We start from the raw sequence: 19,377 nt of genomic DNA on the forward strand, positions 1-19,377 counted from the left end.
AGGCCTATAGCAGAAGGCCTCAACACTGACCTTGTACGTCTCAACCTGTGGGCAGTGGAGACCAATCACTCATTGCCATGTCGTACAGACCTGTACGTGATGTTGCAATGAGCTATTAGTCTAAACTGCCCACAAATTGCAATGTTGCAGTTCATTGTTCAGGGCTTCTATGATGATTGGTCTCAGTTTGAATCTTTCATCAGGAACAATAGCTCCAAGGTACCAGGTATTTAAAACTTCTGACTTCAGAGGATCAGTTAGTCATTAAGAACACATTGATCTTTTTTCTAAATGTTCGGGGGGGGGGGGAGGTTTTACCAATGCAAAGCTGAGAAAAAAGGGGGGAAGGGGGATTGACACCAATCTTGAACTATTTACTTCTGCATGGCTGTTACTCTTTTTGTAAAAAAAATTTTTAGGCTGTTCTGAAATAATAAATATTAGATTGTATGTTTTGCTTAGTTGTCATTTATTTGTCTAGCATCAAAATAAGAATAAAAACTTTTGCTGACTAACACTAAGAAATTGCCACCTAAAGATATGTTAAGATCCTACATAAGGTCATTTGTTATTGCATATTAATTTGGCTGGAGCTTTTGTATAGAGGATTTTTTTTTAATGAACAGTAATTTAGTAGTGGATATTTTGTTTTTTTTGGCACATCAGCACAATCTTTGCCATGTAGTGCCCATAATTTAGTAGTCTAGGTCACTCTAGGACACAGGAATGCCTTAGTTTCTTAGACTAACAGAAAAAAAAATGTAGATGTAGTTAAGTCTTAAATGTTTTATTTTGAAAAGGCTGAGTGCATTGGGTAAATTAACTGCCAGGACATTGCCTGAGGTGCTCACAGAGTTTTAAAACAAGGAATAGTTCTCAGTTTCAATTAGTAAGGAAGATAGCTGAAGATAGCTGAATTTTACAAGGCCACTTGAAGCTTTTTTTTTTTTTAAACTGAACTAGTCTTTGTAAGTTGTGTTTTATAGTTTGCTACTTTTGTAACAATTGCCAGCTGTCCTCTTCATAACACAGTTGCCACAACTTGTTTCAAGCCATGCCAGCAGTAAGAGTATGCTGATGTCTAAGCTGGCCTATAAAGTGCTTATGGAGAGCCCCTATCTTGCCTTCGTGTGTAAAGCTAACCAAATAAAATTGCTTTTAATATACAATAATTCCAATTTTCCATAAAGAATAGCTTCAAAATATATGTTGGGACCTACATAAGCATTGCCTCAAAAGTCCTCTTTAGAATACACAAAAGTATAACCATTTGTTGTGCAGTCTTGCCATTTTATGTCCAACAAACATAAGAATATATTTCAACTTTTTATAGGAGCATTAATGTATTTGATGTATAATATATAAAGAACTGTGAGCATTAATGTATTTGATGTATAATATATAAATAACTGCTTAAAGTAATTGTTTTAATAGCTTAAAAAAAAAAAAGAAAAGGCATTTATTTCACATAGTATTCATTTATTAATACAATGTAAAGTAAACCTAAAAAATCTTGCATTTGTAAGGATAAAAAAATAGAGTTGGCAACATCTTCTTAACCCTCCATTGTACAAACCCCACACATTTGTTTGAGCACACTTGATAAATATTATTAACACAACAAAATAATTTGCTTTAAAACATTATGCCAAGAACTCTGAACATAATTATTACACTGAATATCAGTAACATGAAATATCACAATCATATCTTATCTTATATAATAAAGACGTTACTTCAAAAAAACATTAACATGTATAGTTAGACAACATGATTGTAGAAAATCTAAAGAACATGAATCATGAATACAAGCTTATGAACAAAACAAACTGTAATAAAAAACAACAACATCTGCTTTTAGAAATGTAGAAAATCTGGAAAAATCTGTTTACTGTAAATTAAATTTTAAAAAAAATTTAATGTTGAATAAAAATAGTAATGTATAGACATCAGAAAATGTTGCATATATATTAGCAAAGATTGCATAGGGTTTTAGACTAATAATTAATATAAACATTCTCTGATGACTGGCAGTCATATTGCATGAGTCTATAGCAATGAGATGATATTACCCTGAGATTTTAAATTCCACAATCAATCCCTACTTCAAGGTCAAGTTGAGACAGAATAAAATAAATGCAAGAAAGTGTACAATCTGCTGATCATCTCTAATAAGTTCTAAGCTATGCAGCAAATATTAAGTCACTGGAAGTTAAAAAAAAGCTTTCATTAAAATAATTTGAATTGTATAAAGAGAACAACAATTCATCTATAACAATATTTCAAATCTGAAGACAATGGAAACAAATTAAAATGCTATCTAGTAATTTCAAGCACTTGAATAGTATGAAGGGCTTAATCTCATCATTAAATTACGGTCATTGAAACATATTAGTCAACAATGATTAGAAATAAGTTTGTAGTTAACAAATATCTGTTATTAATTCTTTTCAATTCTTAAGTTTAAAATCAATAAAACTGATTGTATAAATTTGAGAAATTAATATCAATAAAAAATCTTTACCAAAAAAAAAATAATCGAGAAATGGTAAAAAAAAACCAAGCTATTGAAAAGTGGAACAGCCCAATAGCCATAGAATACAAGAGATACTTGACAAATGAGCTGATAACACCAGCCAACATAAAAAGATCAAATGACAACACACAAGCCTAGATACTAGACAGTAAACCTGCTTAATAAATATTTATGGCATAAAACATTGAAAATAGTTTTCCACTAAATTCAAATCCAAAAAGAAATAAAGGACAGCAAAGTACATCAATGCTGAAGGTTAAGTGAGACAATTATTTATAGTATTTAGGAATTGATATGCACAACTAGGAAATACTGACCTCTAGTGTCAAAGTAAGAACAATATATGTAATGCAGAAATAAATTTTAGTTTTTTACTATTTTTAAGAATAAACAATTTTAAAACAGAAATCCCCCCCCCCCCCCTTTTCCCAAATTTTTTTTTAGTGAAATGAGGTATAAATTAAGAAAAAAATAACAACATACCTTAGAATATGGCCCATTAACAGTTTTTTTTAGTATAAAAATGACATTAGGCAATACTTGTATACAGTATATAGAGTAGAATGCCATGTGTAAAAGAAACAAACACTAATAGCAGGAGTAGGCTGATATAACAAGTCAACAGTACAATAACCAAATGACATCGGATGCATCAAAAAGTTGTCTTTAGATAATCAAATACATATTCATACACCAACAACATGATGGCTCCACCTGAGGAAGAAAAATAATTCATGCAAATTTAGTTACTTTGTAACATATTAATTAAGTTGTTTTTGGTCAGGAAAGTAAAGGTAAAAATCTAAATTTGAATGATGGCACACTTCTGCTGAGTTTTACTTGCGTTTTGAATATGTTTATAAATTGAGTTATTAGGTGCAATTGGAGGAAAAGAACGGGCTGTCCTATCAATATTTGTGAAGCGTACAGATATTTGAGAGAATTTGAGTCTCTAAAGATTTCACTCAAAAAGATTTTAATGATGATAATGCTCTCAGATTTACTCAGACATTTTTCAAAAATGTTGAAGCATTCAAGTGTGTAAGGTAGTAGAAAGGTATATCCCTGAGTTTGGTAATACATAAAAACAGTTGAGAAACTTAAAAAAAAACAACATATAAATAAAAATTGATAAATGTATATACAAATTACCTGGCCCAAGTCTAAGTACTTTTGGCAACAAGCCTTTGTACAAAGCAAAATATCTGAAAAAAAAAAGAAAAAAAACTTAACTAATTGGCTGTGACAGTTTTCTGAACAGATACAAAGAAATTTATATTGAAGAATCAACACTATTTTTGCTTACAATTTATCTAAAACAAGAAAAACATTTTTAAAAATACTTAAGAAAACAAACAAACAAAGCTTATAAGAAGTGTAATTGTATCAATTAGTTTGGATCAGTCATGTGATTAAATTTGTAATAGATCTAGACCAACAACAATAAATCTGTGAAATTATAAATTTACCAATTATTTATGTTTAGTTCTATTTCATACTTTTATCTTTCTCAATACACTACGATCCTATCATTTGTCTGGACCAGTTGGGAGAAGGGAGGGCGGGAGGAAAGAAAGGGAGATTTGGGTGAATTTTTATTGTAATCGGTTTTTAAAAGCATTTAGTAAAAAGAAAAAAGGGGGGAACAACCTGAATTTGATCTCAGGGCTCAAGCCAACATACTAACCATTCTGCTAGTGAGGTGTTTATGACTAGAAGATTGTATAGTTATGTATGTTTTTGTTTTTTTTTCAAACTTTCTTTAAAGTGTAGACCTATAAAGGGGACTAATTCAGCTTTCTTTCCCTTGTTTGAGATACTAAACAAAATAATTAATTACCAATAGATAATTAACTAATTGGTTAATTTTTTTATATTGATTTTTGTATTATCAGGTAAAAGAACTAATTGTGCTAAATTTCAACTTGATCCGAGATTGGGTGTCGGAAGATTGGGTGAAATAATGAGTACAAACATTTTACCTGACAGACAGGCAGACAAACAAACAAAAGCTGATATGAGCTTTAAAAAAAAAACATCTAGAATTTAAAAAAATGACAAATACAAAATAGAGTGGAGCTCGGTCACACTTGGCTGATAAATAAAATATCTAGCCCTGGAGGAAACTGCATTTTTACTTGGGATTTAAGGGAATTCCTGAGTCTTGCTCATAATGGATATTTGAAATTTGTTGTGTAGTAAAGACAATTAATTGCAATGTGAATCATTTAACATCCTTTTTAAACCATTATCATGTCAGCTCTACTTTTAACATGTTTATGTCTGTGTGTTCAAAAGTGAATGACTAGAAGTTAAAGGGGTACAGGAAACAAAAAAATTGAAACAATGAAAAGATTATCCAAGGGATAAATAAAGAGTTTTAGGCTGGGACGTAATAATCTTCAAATTCTGAAGCAACATCCTAAACTTATAAGATATATGCTAATATTAATTCTGCCCATAAAAAAATAAGTTTCTGTACCCTTCTTCCTTATAGACCAGAGCCATTGTCTGAAAACAACTCTTATACTTAATGACTCCTGGTACAGGTTGCGGTCCTTGGATTCTGCTTTTAGCTACATCAAATGGAATGTTGACGATGGATGAGAGGGTGCCAGCCACCAGACCTATTAAAAATCTGCGGAAGAAATCAGTAGTAGGATCCTGAAAAAAAGGTTTAGTTGGTTATCACATTAATTAACATAGCTTCAAAGTGTTTAAAAATAAATAAACATGGTATGTGACACTGTTAAATCTAATTTTATCATTTCTTGATTATCATCTGAGATACATTACACATAAGATAATGGCTTCAAACAAATCCCTGAATAATACAATATCTTCAAAAAGTAATAATTTCAAAAAAGTACCCACTATTACCCTGTTTAAATATGATCTATAGGTGTCAGTGTTTTCCTGGTTCCAAAGTATTGGCTATTTTTAAATATTGTATTTTAAACAAAGCCAGGTAGCTAGTTAGCTTTGTTTTGTTGGTTTTATCCTCCAATATTATTAAGAATCAGCCTCTCTAGCTACATGGGAAGTTGCAAGGGTAGAAGATGCCTTTGAGCATTCTCCAATATTGAAAGCCTGGTGTCTGGAATTTCAAGGGATTTGAATGAAGGGTGTATGGCTGAGTGACAAAAACCACCTGGCTAGCTATCAAGGGAGCTTCATTTCAAAGTCTGACTCAAGATGAGTTGTGTTTGCTGACCACCTAAGGGCAGCACATCCCCGCACATGCTAAAAAGTATGGGTTTTTTTGCTAATAAAAAAAATTGTGAATATTTTTAAAAAGCTAAGTTTTATCTTTTAAAGTTCCCCTTTCAGACCTTGTGGTCATCTGTTTCTGTGGCCACGGTTTAAAGAGGGTGTCATGTGGCCAGTACAACAAACAACCACCATTACTTTTCCCCAACTAATGTCAGGTACCCATTAGATTTGGGTGGACTCAGAGGCGCCCAAGGATCTCAAAATTAAAAATCCCAGTCTTCACCAGGATTTGAACCTAGGACCACCGGTTTGGAAGACAGGTGCTTTACCGCTCAGTCAACATGCCTCTTCTTATCTTTTAGGATAACTATAAATGCCTACATTGAATCATAGCAGCTAATGAGTAGGTCACAAAAACAATGTTTGTCAGTAAACTGTATATTTTTTTAAAAATCTAATGAATAAGTTACAAATATGTAGAGGATTGAGATGAGTTTTGTATGGTGTAAGCTAAAAGACAAAGATCAACTCCGGCTAACCCAATAACATTCTAAGGTTTGGCAGTCCAACTTTCAATATTCAAGTAGGAACAACATTGAGGGTGAAATAAAAAAACTAAAAGCACTCACACTGTAGGCTGGTATAATATCTTTAACATTATGATAAAAGCCAAAATAGAACATGTTGAACACTCCATGGCGCCCCAGAGTTGCTGTCAGTCCTTTATTTAATCCTCTTAATCCAAATCCATCTTTGGCTACTATTGCTCTGGCTGTTTTGATTGTGCTTGGTTGCTGCATGCATATAAAAAAAAAATGATGTAAATATTAAACTATGTAACAAAGTAAAATGAAAATTAGGAAAATTGAAACATAGCAATATTTAACATAAAAAGACCATTCTTCAGCAGGATTCAAACATGAGACCTTTTCTTGGTTCAGAAGCCAAGCGCTTTACCACTCAGCCACCGTGCTTCCATTTGATAAAAAGCAACAATAGGGTACTAATAACTGGCTGGATCAGTTATCTTTCAACAATACCCTAAGTCCTAAGTAAAATTGAGAATACCCCAAGTCTTAAATTAAATGGAGTGATTAGTGTGCCATGCTAAAATCAAATTCTACAATTGACTGAGATATAAACAAAATAATTAACATACTTCAGTGAACTTGCTTCTTTCAGCCTGAAGTTTCACTTTGACCACTTCAAATGGGTTGATGACCACAGCTTCTGTCAAACCAGCAAACAAACCAGCAAGAGATAGTACCTGGAGGATTCAAATTCAGAACATAAGCACTAATATGGAAGCAAAAGTTTTACGTAATCATTGAAGTATGAAATTAGTGAATAAAATGAAGAACAAAATGACAACAAAAATCACTAATTAGATTTTAAAAGGACTTTGCCTGTTGATAAAAAGAGTGCACCCACCACTATTTCAGTAAAAAAAATAATTTGCATCTGCTTTGTAACTAAAACTTTGTTCCTGTAATATTTACCTCTGCTAAAGCATGCTAACAGCTAATTTAATAATAAGAGTGCTATTTTCTTTTGTCAGAAGTGTTAGTTTATGTAAAAAGAAATTATACCTAAATTGTAATAACTTTTTCTTTATTACTTAAACTTTACTTTAACAGATGTGATGTTTAACAAGAAAAATATAAAATTACTTTAAAAAAACCCAGCTTATTTTAAGCGTAATTGTACCGGTATCAATTAGTTTGGATCAGTCATGTAATTAAATGTATGACTAACCTTGACATATAAATGTGTGCGATATAAATATTTTTACCTATTGTTTTTGTTTAGCGTTTAGCTTAGAATATTTTTACCAATTGTTTTTGTTTAGCTTTTGGCTTTCTCAATGCACTACGATTCTATCACGTGTCTGGACAAGTTGTGAAAGGGGGACGAAAGTACAGTAGTTTCGCTGAGCTTGTCAATTGTAGTCAAACTGAATTTCCATTAGATTGGATCAATAAAAATTAACTTATCTTCATCTTATCTTAAAAAAGGATGTATCTTGGTGAATGTTTACATGATTGTATTTAAAATGCATAAAAAAAGTTCACTCAGGGCTCAAGACTCAAGGGTGACTAATTCAACTTATACCACCACATCTGTCAAGTATGATTTCTTTCCCTTGTTCAAGATACCTAACAAAAATAATTAATTACCAATAGTTAACTAACTAATTGGTTAATTATATTTTTTATTGATTCTTATGTTGTCAAGTAAAAGATATAATTGTGCCAAATTGTGTGGGAGAAATAATGTCTACAAACGTTTTACCATACAGACAAGTGAGTTGATATAAGCTTTGTAAAAAAAAACAATTATGCATTAGTAAGAGACTTACCACTGGCTGGGACAAATAATTATCGTAACTGAACAAATTTTTGTAGCGTTCAAATGTGAAGAACTTTACAGCTCTTTTAGGTGTCTCTGCTAACAAGGGAGGCAGGATTCCCTTATAGAATGATAATGGGCTAAAAGAAAAAAAAAAAATGATGTTGTACCATATGTCTGATTTGTGTCATGGTATTTTCTTCATGTTAAAAACTTAATTTAATACCAGTATTAGAATTTACTATTAGAAAGTAAAATGAATTTTGAGTTTTAAAACTAGCAAATATAACAAAATCCTCTTTAAAAAAAAAAAGCTTATTTAAGGGAAAGAACTTTGCACTCATAACCATATATCACAATGATGTAGATGTTATTTCTCTTATTTGATGTCAAACAAAATAAATAATTGCCAATAATTAATTGACTAATTGGTTAATTTTGTAATTGATTCATGTTTAGTTATATTATAAAAAAAAATAATAATTGTTTAAAGTTTCAACTTGATCCAATAAGGGGTGTGGGAGAAATAATGTGTTCAATTATCCTACAAATGTAACTGTATCTGTGAATACTGAAGAATTAATTTCCCTTGTTGGGATGAAACAAAATAGTTAATTACCACTTATAAATTGACTAATTGGTTAATTGTTTCAAAGTTTCAACTTGATTTGAGAGTCAGTGTGGGAGAAATAAGGTGTTCAAACCTTTTTACCAGAAAGAGTGAGTTGGTCCAGACTAAGATAAGATAAAATAAAAGCTTTGTAAAAATGTGTTCATGTTAATATGTATTTTTTTTACTTTTTTTTTCTGTTTTCAGCCAATAAATTATTCAAGACTACAGAGAAGCCATGTTCATCTTTTATGAGAAGTTTATACATTTTTTAACATAATACAAGGCAACTTTCTTTTAAATTTGAGTGATTTTTTACTATCAAAGTATTGAATAAACAGTTTTTAAAATAAGGTATTTCACATAATAATCATCACCCTTCTTTTAAAATTTCTCATGGAATAATGGGCCTCTGTAAAAATATGTCACTTTCTCCTGTCTCTTGCTAATCTTGCTTCCAAGCTCTTTCCTGCCCTCTCAGTTTCATCTTGTACACTACCTCGCCATGTTGCATCTTGTGCACTGAGGGTTCTAATCTAAGTACTGTCTAGCTCTGGCATCATTTCTTAGGGTGTGACCAATCTCTCTCCCCAATCTAAGGCCTGTCTAGCTCTGTTGCTGTCATCTTTTCTCTGGTTATGACCAATCCATCTCCCCAATCTAAGGCTTGTCTAGCTCTGTTGTTAGCATCTTTTCTTAGGGTGTGACCAATCCATCTCAATTTTACTAATTGATAATAAGATAAATGTGCAGTACTTTTTATATCTCAATTTAAAACAATTTGTATTAATCCTATAATTAAGATAATTTTCATGAAAATTTACAGTTAAACCCATTTATGATGCTTTGACAAAATCCTTTTATAGCTAGACTTATAATTGTTATAAACAAGAATTTCAATTGAAAAAGTATATATATATATATATTACCCTTCTTGTCTATACATTTTACGAAAGCAATCTACAATGGATGTGTATCTGTTTGGATCATCAGGGCCTCTTTGTATCTGAAACCTAGTCTTTACCAAATCTAAAGGATGCATGATAGATACCTCGATAAATCCTGCAAAGAGAAAGTAGTGTAAAAAGTCCAATGAATTATAGAAGTACAAATAAGAATATATTTTTAAGCATTAAATCATTAAGATATATATATATATATATATATATATATATATATATATATATATATATATATATATATTTGCTTGCTTTGCAATATTTTTCCTTGTTCTTTGCATTGTATTATTGTATGCCTAATCCAGCCCCATTTTTGCAGCTTTTAATTTCTTGCTGTATTGGTGTTTATTGGGTTGTTTCCCTGTTTGTAGATTTTGTTCCTCCTCCTAACAGTCATTATGTTGCAAACATTTGTAGGTGAAAGTCTGAATTTTTGTATTGCGTCTGTGACTGTGGGCCAAACATAATGATAATCTCACACAAATAACATCTGTAATAGATCTATATATGATAATATAATAATTTATAATTCTAAAACATCCACACATGCCATTTTTAATCATTTTAGAATCTTAAGTGACTAAACTGACTAAAGGCAAAGGGATTTATTCAAATCAAATATTACTTATTATTAGGCCTATTTAATTTTAAATATGAATAAAAGTTTACCGGCACATCCTCCAGCTACAAACTGCATAGCAGCAAGAGTAGCATGGCCGTGGTTCCCTACCGATGCAGCACTTATATTTCTTTTCTCGTTGACCGCCATAACAACACGTCATTAATCACTGCTAGTTATCACACACTGGAACCGGTCAATTATTTTGAAGTGCAAGGTTCATTAACCGTAATTATCTTGTAAACTCCTGACCATTAAAACAGTAGATCTATATGGGCTAGTGAATTCTCTCGTCGAATTAAAAAGTAAGATTTTCAAAAACATAGCGGATAAGAGATCTACAGATATAATATCTAGGCTAGAATCAAGGGGAGTTCAATCTTAATAATAATGTCGGTCTCTATACCGGTCACATAGTCGCGACCTTTACTTGAAACTATAGAAAATACAAATAAAACAGTAAGTTTGCACCATTTCAATTAACACTTGTTGATGGTTAATCAAGATCGGTACCTAGCTCACTCCAAACATTTGCCCATTTATTCTCTATAAAAAAAAACAACAACAAACGAACAAATTAATATAATTATAAGACTAATAAGATCATTAATTTGATTAATTATCATTAATGATTAATTATGATTAATTAACATTGAAATTGATGTCCAAAACTGGCTGTCCGAAATAAATTTTGGTAAGAAAATCGTACTTTAATTCTGACACACTACATCTAGATCTATATTATTAATTATTTTTTTGTATGCAATCAAACAACTTGGCTTATGACTTATGAATCAAATAAATTAGCTCCAAAAAGAGTTGAATATATTGCCGGGTTCATTAGTATAGACTTAGCCAATCAAAAAATATAGTCTTAACCCTAGGAAGAGGTAAAGTCATCCGGGTAACATAGGAAAAAACAACAACCTGACTAACAAATTTGTGAAATTCGTTTTTCTTACATAAAAAGACAGCTAAATGGAAGGCAATAGGGTCAGAATCATTGAAAAAAATGGACAAGCACACTATACAGCGCGCTAGTTTTATAATAAATATTAAAATAATTATTTAATGACTACAAAAACAGCGCATGTCCAAATTCATGTAATGTCCGGATTAAATAAACTACTATAGAAGTAGAGTAGAATTTCTACTCTAGAAATAGTAGAATTCTACTCAAGTCAATCTAGATTCTAGATTTATAGAATATATAATTATTATAATTATAATAATAAAATTATTATTATAATAATTATACTAATAGTATTACTACTCTATTACTATTACTATTTATACTAATTATTATAGTATAATAGATTTACATTTAGACAATTTAGTCGTAGTCTTAGATCTAATCATCTAGATCTTATCTTCTTCTTATCTTATATAATATATAATACAGACATTACTTCAAAAAAGAAGATGATGACGTCCTAGACTAGATCTATAAATCACAAACATAACAAGTATTATTAGACCTAGTGTCTAGATTTACAATGCTTTTTTAAATAAAAATGTCAGTATCTGCGTTATTTTGTTAATATTATTAAAAATATTGTCTTATATGGATAGTTCAGACTGAGATCGCTTTTATCTATGCTTCTCTCTCGAGGATTCAGAGCGAATGATTGAAAAAACAAGTTTTTAAAAAAGCATAAGCCCTTCAATTTCGGCGACCTCACTTCCGATTGGTTTATAAAAAACGTGGTTAAACATTATTTTTTATATTTTTTTCTGTTTTTTTAAGTACGAAAATATTACAATATGATTTCTAAAATAAAATATGTGTTTCCTAATTAAAATTGGTAATATTTACGTGTAAATAAATAAATATTGGCAAACATACTCTTGCGACAGACAATTTTCGTATTTGCATCGAGGCTATTTTTTTAAAATCTAGGACAAACGAACCATTCAATTCACTTTTTTTTTTTCTTTAACATTTACAAAAAACATTTTTTTTATACATAAAACACTGAACCAAAATCTTCATCACCATAATCAAACCTAGATTAGATCTCTAAAGTCTAAATGTAGATAGAGACTAATAGAGTGCAGTTCACAAACGTCAGCCATTTTTACGTTAAAATTTTTATAGCTTCATAATGGTCTGGCCTTTCAGAGATTCTGTGAGAGTCAATGAATTCCCCATCCTCTGACTATAAAAGTAGATATGACTCTTAATTAAAATTATGAGGTCAAAGAGGTGTAGAGTGGGTACCGTCAATTGCTTCTAAGACTATAATATAATAGTATAGTAAATTAAATCTCACTAAGCGATTCGTATTTGGTAGTAAATATCTCTCTTTGTAGCAATAATTAAATGTATCAACTTTTGTTGATTGTACTGTCAGACTATTCATTGAATAAATATATTGTCTTTTTTTTTTATGGTGCCTGGAAAAGAAATTATCCCACAAAAATGAAAAAAAAAGGGGACAGTATAACATCAACTATTATTTAATTCTTTTTTTTTTATTGCTTACAATTGTAACACTTATGAGTATATATAAGTATAAGTATATTAGAAATGCTTTCTCTTTGCATTCAATTGCCCTTATAACAAAATTAAATACTTATAAATTAATGACCAGATGTTATGGAGTGTATTTGTGTTTCCATGGTGACATTGGGAAGAGGTTAGTAATTGGTTGGTGGCTATGTAGTGTGAATGATGCAAGATAAGCAACATTGTTGTCAGCAGTCTCAGGTACAACAGACAACTCCAGAATGCCAGAGTGAAAAGATGTGTTTTTTTTGTAGTGAGTTAGATTTTGTTCATAATACCATTTTAGGGTTATATTATTACTAAAGTCTGGGAAGCGTGGTCGAGAGGCTAAGTGTGCTTGAATTTAGCTTGGCTTGGCTACCTATGAAGGGGGCTCGAGTTTTGACACCTGACTCGGGCAGAGTTGTGTTTACTGAGTGCCTAAAGGCAGCACGGAAAAACCTTCTCCTAGATACCCCCTCCCCCCACTGGTCCACAACTGAGATTGGACCAAAGCGCTCTGAGCATGCTATAAGCATGAAAGTAGCGCTATATAAAAGCCATAATTTATTTACATTTATCTCATTTCATCTCAAGTAAAAATTGTCTATATTGTATTAAAAGTTATATTTTAGTTATGCACAAAAAAGAAGTTATTCGAGTTATTTCAAGTTTTACAGCCTACAGCGGTTTAGTTGTCTACTAGCAGTTTGGTGCTTCAAGTCAAAGACCAGCTCTTTTTTCCTCCCTTTTTTAATTTAATATAGCACTATGCTATGTTTTTCTTGTTATTTAGTATAGCACTCTATGCTGTTTTAATCTGAATGTAGATTTTATTTTTTTCCAGGCAAACAGAATGTCAGTATTCCAGTTCTCAAGACAATTGAGTGTTCTAGCTAGCAATGTTGTCAAGAGCACAGTCCTAAGGGCACCATCACAGCTAACCACCAGAGTACAATCTTCACCTTTATGTAGTACATCTAAGACTAACAACTATTGCTCGCTGTGGAATGGGCTGAGTCCTTATATTAAATGTAGGTAGATGTATTTATAGTTTTATATCCAACATGTATAACTTTTGCAGGAATACCTAATAATAATAATAATAAAAAGAAAACATAATAATTAATGGGGATGAAATAAATTGTCCCAGATTTATTGTCTATATTTCCACCTTACTGGCTGCCTAGTCATGTGCTTCGGACTGTCACCTGAGTTCAAACCCAGAATGCTGTCCTGCAGAAGGTTTGGGCTACTACATAATAATCTTCATTTCTAAAGGAATATCCGAAACTTGTAAAATAAACAAACAGAAGTCTAAAGATCAAAAGTTATAATGATAACATAGGATAAGATAGGCCTAGAGGGCAAGAGGATTTATATAAGTTAAATTATCATAAACATCAAGAGATATGATAGTTTATCAAAAACATTTTGAATAAGCTTCTTTAAAAAACTTTAATATTATACATAGATGTAAATTGTTTACCCATACCCTTGGCTAATTTATAACATTGAATTGTTGTTTCTTGTACAAAGTCACAAAAACTGACCTTTAAAAAAATGTGTTTAGTCTTGAGAATGAATAGGAAAGCCTAGTCTATTCTTAAACAATCAGGTGTACATCCCCAAATTCTATGTTATCATTGAATATTATTATCTGAACTTGTATATATCAAAGACATTTTCATCTTGTAAAAGCAAAAGGTTGTAATGTTGGAGCTTGTGTTTTAGAAAGTGACCAATCACCTCTTCACTCCCCTACCCCTAACAGTGTGGTACACATTATTTCAACTGATATTGCACATCTCTTTACTTATTTTGAAGAACAAAGGAAAATTGTACAATCACAAACTCTTTTTTTTGTAACATTCTAACTATTATTTTTCTACAGCTGCTTCCTGTATTTTACAAAAAATGAATGACTGCAAATTACATTTTGAGAGATTCATTTCTTTATCTTACATGCATCGCAAAGGTAAGAAGCTTTCCTGATATGTGTAAGGAAATATTATTTTGTTTTGCAATAAATGAGATAATGGCTTTTAAAATTTATACAAAATTTGGTTGAAAATACTGTTGATTTTTTTTTTATATTTAAAAAAAAAATAAAAAATATTTAAACAATTTAATGATTTTGGAATTCTCACTTTTTGTTAAGCTTTGATATTCCATTGACTTTGTTCCTAACCCCAGACATGTTTCTTGGCATCAATTGGTGACTGCTTAGACACTGTGATGAGGAGGAAATAGGGTTACAGTAATACATGCCGGACAGAGTTCAGGGCAAAGATGTAGTGAAGCTTTATACACATTTAGAACAACCTGGTCGTATCCTGTCAATGAGATAAACTCTCTATTGAGTCTCAAGGGACACAGTCTTGACTCCATATAGACATTAAAAACTTGTTTATCCTCTCTCATATGAGGGGAAATCATGTTGATAGAACACCATGGTGTTCTGTTCCTAATAAGTCTCTGAAGGATGTCCCCTTAGTTTTATAAAGCTTATACCAACTCTGTCTGGTTAAAAGTTTGAACATATTATTTCTCCCACACCCACTCTCAAATCAAGTTGAAACTTTGCGCAACTATTCAAGATATGAATCAATAAAAAAAAAACAATTAGTCAGTTGATTACTGGTAATTTATTATTTTGTTTCATACCAACAAGGGAAATTAATCCTTTAGTATTCACAGATACAGTTCAATATGTATGGTTTCGTCTGCATGCATAATTGAACACATCATTTCTCCCACAGCCGTTATCGGTTCAAGTTAAAACTTTAAACAATTTTTTATCATTTTTATAATATATTACGTGAATCAATTACAAATTTAACCAATTATTCAATTAATTATTGGCAATTGATTATTTTATTTGACATCAAATAAGGAAAATAACTTCTTCATATTGATGCATAGTTGTAAGTGCGGAGTTCTTTCCCTAGATAAGCTTTGTTTTTTTAAACAAGGATTTTATATTTTAATTGTTTATATATTTTTAAAAAATTGGATATCCACATTTTCAATCAAAGTTTACACGTAAAGCTTTTGACTCAACCCAAAATGTGATTCTAGTGTCTTCCATACCATTTCATGGTTGTAGTTGTCATTATAAATTACATTCTATTTTGTGTAGGCTTGTATAAAAAAGTTCGTAAGAAGAAAAACAGTCCTTTGGAAGGAAGGCCCCAGTTAAAAGGTGTTGTTCTCAAGACACTTATCAAGAAACCCAAGAAGCCCAATTCTGCCAACAGGAAGTGTGTTCGTCTGCGCCTGAGCACCGGGAGGGAAGTGACAGCTTATGTTCCTGGAGAGGGTCACAATTTACAAGAACATAACATCGTGTTGGTTCAAGGTGGAAAGTTGCAAGATACGCCTGGAGTCAAACTTGTTTGTGTGCGGGGCAAATATGATCTTCCACATGTTAAAAAGAAATGATTTGCACTTGAATAATATTTGTACAAAACTTAATTGATGTTTGTTTTTAATTATTATTAGTCGCCTCCTTTGTTTATTGTTCTTTCTGTCACATTTAGATCTAAAAAAAAAGTGGTTATGAAAATTGCCTTCATTTAACCTCATAGTTCATATTAATGCAACATTTACTATTGCTGGAAGCTAACCATTTTTCTTTCAAGATTATTTTATGCATCTAGATTTTCTAGATATTGTTAGGGTACACAGCGAGTAGAATAAAAACATTTTTTCTGTGTGGTAATCTAGAACCCAAAACAGTTGCTAGGGTTGGACAGGAAGTTCAGATTAGAGACTGGTGAAAGAGGAATGCTAGATACTGGATAGAAGATGAAAGACACAAGACAATTTTTTCCTTTAAAGCAGGAGTATCGAGGGCCGCATTAAAAAAATTTTGCCAATGGGGGGCCCCATATATATATATATATATATATATACATCAAAGTGCTTTTTTTTCTAAAAAAAAAATAGATGCTGGTACTCGGTGATGAATTGCCTAACTTTTAACTACTAATAAATTAATAATAAACGTTAAAATACAAGAAAAGTAATATTTTTTTCCCTACATTGAAAAAGGTGCCGGTACACCGTACCGGTTGCGTACCGTCACAAACAGGCACTATATATATATATATATATATATGTGTGTGTGTGTCTGTGTTTGTACTTACAACTTAGAAAGGTAAGCTAGCTAACTGTGGATAATGTCTTTTAACTTAAATTTATAATATAATGTATTATACATTTCTGTTTTGTTTTGTTTTTTCACGCTCCCAATTGAGGAATTACAAAAAAGAGTTAGCAATTTCTGAAACCAATTTTACGATTTAAAAAAAAATGCTTTTCTTTTTACATCACATTTCACCATAAATGTACAGTTGTACTAAATGTGAAGTATTTACTTTCTGCAGTCGTGTGTATTGTTTTAGAACAGTGGAACTAGCTTACTTACTAGTTGTTATCCTTGTGACTGCTGTCAAATTACAGTCAGTCAACATCAACCTGCGATTACACTTGTTTAGTTTGCACAAAAAATACTTGTTCAAAGATTTATGTGTACCCAAATCATGTGAAAGTTTAGCAGCAAGTTTTTTTTAAGTCTGTAAATACAGCTTCTGCCACCCATAAAACTCCCACGGAAGAATTGACTGGAACTTCTCTTTCAGGTCATAATTTGCTTGGCGTTACGTTCTCTGGAGCTGAATAAGCTTCTGCGCTAAATTGTGAGCTGATGGTTGAAAACTGGTTCTTGACGTCTTAAAATTTGCTTATATAAATTCCACAATTAAGGAATCTAAATAAGTCTTGTGCTTTTAACCATTTCACTAGATATAGTTTCACATTTCAGCTAAGGAAAATAACAAAACCTGTTTTCCTTTGCTTGCCTGGAGAAATGGGAAAGCTTTGTTTGAAAAGATTTAACATGCACTTAAATTTCATGTGCAAACAAACCAAAAGTAATAATGAAAAACTTGAAATCTGTCTTCCACTCTTCATTAGAAATATTAGTAGCAACGTCACAGTCAATGTCCTTCAAAGAACACAAAAATTTCTTCCTTGAGATTGCATATTCTTCTCATTACCTTGCCCATGCTAAGCCAGTGAATACATTTCATTATTATGCTTCTAAATCTTCAAGTAATTGTCGGAACTGCCTCTGGTTAAGACCCCTAGTTCTGATAAGTTTGATTATTGAGACATTGTAGCCAATAATATGTTGACATTTATGCAGCTTTCTGCAACCCAGGTTTCGTAGCGCTCCTAAAAAGTGAAGTCTCCTATAATTCTCCTAAAAATTGCCAGAATACTCCTAAAATTTTGTCCACTCTCCTAAAATTTTTACCTAATATTTTTTTTAAAATATAATTTTGCTTATTTCTTGCTAAATATGTGGGAGAAAAAAACAACAGCATAACTAGACATTCTGATCGCATGACCTTACGGGCTGGCTGTGTTAATGAGCTGACCAGTGACACGTCATTATCTCAAATGCATACCATACTCTATTATCTATTAGATACATTTCCACCACATTATGAAGGCATCAATAAGAATGTTTCTTATTTGTAAAAAAAAATTCAATAGCAACCATTTGTTCTTTAATAAAGCTGATAACATAGTTTCTGCTCTGGGTGTGGATTTTGGCAAGATATTTATTACTCCCAGAATCAAGTAACAATAATTGATTTGATAAATGCATAGTTTTGTGTATCTTTTACTTTCACAGTATATCACAAATGGGCGGGACACACTCACATATATATATATATAATTATATATCATACATTTCATCCATAAAAAAAAATCTAAAATTTGTCATGGAAAAGTGCTACAAACCCCGTTTAGAGTTTTTGGTTGCGATATTCTTTATTTAAAAAAAAAAACAATCCACTGTGAAAGATCGAGCCCCCATCAGTTTTTACACTTGCCATCTTGTCCCAACACAGTTCTTAATAGCATTGAATAAATACTGACCTGAGATTGTGTCCTATATTGAGTGTACTGAAGAATAGCCAATAAGCATAATCTTCGTTTACTTAAAACTTTTTAAAATGAGACAGTTTCAATACTGTATATAGATATTATTTTTAATATGTTTGAATTATTATATGTATATACTTTGGGCACACCTCATTTCTGTACGTGGTCCACGGACCGCAATTTGCCCACCCCTGCTTTAAAGTATGTAACTATTATTGTTAGTAAAGAAAGCCTTGTGGAGATTCTTTTATTATTGTCAATCCAATAGCTGGGAGAGCTTGCATGGGTGTGACATCATCCAAGGCATAACATTCCATTGTTCAAAAACATCATACATTAACATTTAAAAATTGTAATTTGAGAAGTTGATGTTAAAAAAAGTTACATGAGCCCTAAATTATTATTAGGTGAGTTTGTATGTAAAGCATCTTCAAAGTTCTAATTTGTTTTTTTAACTCAAATATTTCAATTTGCAACTCTTTCTTTTGGAAGTAGGGTCCCAAAATACACAAGATTTTTTCTCTTAATTACACATTTTCTGAGTTACCTTACAGTTTTAATGAAGTACACAAGTGTCAAGTGCCTGCAATTAATTTTAGTCACTACACATTTAATGAAATAAAAACAAGAGCATTTAGTAAC

At 31.3% G+C, this 19,377-nt stretch overlaps 2 protein-coding genes across 2 annotated transcripts; one reads left to right on the top strand and one right to left on the bottom strand.

Moving 5' to 3' along the window:
• Window positions 1-1,441: 1,441 nt before the first annotated feature.
• Window positions 1,442-10,579, bottom strand: LOC106073207 (mitochondrial 2-oxodicarboxylate carrier-like). Its single transcript, XM_013233709.2, has 8 exons — window positions 10,337-10,579; window positions 9,638-9,770; window positions 8,109-8,238; window positions 6,909-7,016; window positions 6,379-6,543; window positions 5,019-5,200; window positions 3,689-3,741; window positions 1,442-3,250 (listed from the first exon to the last, which is right to left on the bottom strand). The coding sequence occupies exons 1-8, from the start codon at window positions 10,434-10,436 to the stop codon at window positions 3,189-3,191; spliced, it is 933 nt and encodes a 310-aa protein (XP_013089163.1). The 5' UTR covers window positions 10,437-10,579; the 3' UTR covers window positions 1,442-3,188.
• Window positions 10,580-10,588: 9 nt separating this feature from the next.
• Window positions 10,589-16,251, top strand: LOC106073208 (40S ribosomal protein S12, mitochondrial-like). Its single transcript, XM_056022358.1, has 4 exons — window positions 10,589-10,745; window positions 13,622-13,808; window positions 14,669-14,752; window positions 15,917-16,251. The coding sequence occupies exons 2-4, from the start codon at window positions 13,631-13,633 to the stop codon at window positions 16,216-16,218; spliced, it is 564 nt and encodes a 187-aa protein (XP_055878333.1). The 5' UTR covers window positions 10,589-10,745; window positions 13,622-13,630; the 3' UTR covers window positions 16,219-16,251.
• Window positions 16,252-19,377: the final 3,126 nt, after the last annotated feature.

The sequence above is a fragment of the Biomphalaria glabrata genome, chromosome 3 (assembly GCF_947242115.1).
Source record: "Biomphalaria glabrata chromosome 3, xgBioGlab47.1, whole genome shotgun sequence".
Classification (NCBI taxonomy): Eukaryota; Metazoa; Mollusca; class Gastropoda; family Planorbidae; genus Biomphalaria; species Biomphalaria glabrata.

Bases quoted from the DNA above. Each gene is read 5' to 3' on its own strand.
- LOC106073208 (XM_056022358.1), top strand. From the start codon at position 13,631: ATGTCAGTATTCCAGTTCTCAAGACAATTGAGTGTTCTAGCTAGCAAT. The intron at 13,809-14,668 runs GTAGGTAGATGT...ATTTTTCTACAG, and splicing joins GCTGAGTCCTTATATTAAAT to CTGCTTCCTGTATTTTACAA. The intron at 14,753-15,916 runs GTAAGAAGCTTT...TATTTTGTGTAG, and splicing joins ATCTTACATGCATCGCAAAG to GCTTGTATAAAAAAGTTCGT.
- LOC106073207 (XM_013233709.2), bottom strand. From the start codon at position 10,436: ATGGCGGTCAACGAGAAAAGAAATATAAGTGCTGCATCGGTAGGGAAC. The intron at 6,544-6,908 runs GTATGTTAATTA...ATATGCATGCAG, and splicing joins AAAGAAGCAAGTTCACTGAA to CAACCAAGCACAATCAAAAC. The intron at 5,201-6,378 runs GTGAGTGCTTTT...CCTTTTTTTCAG, and splicing joins ATATTATACCAGCCTACAGT to GATCCTACTACTGATTTCTT.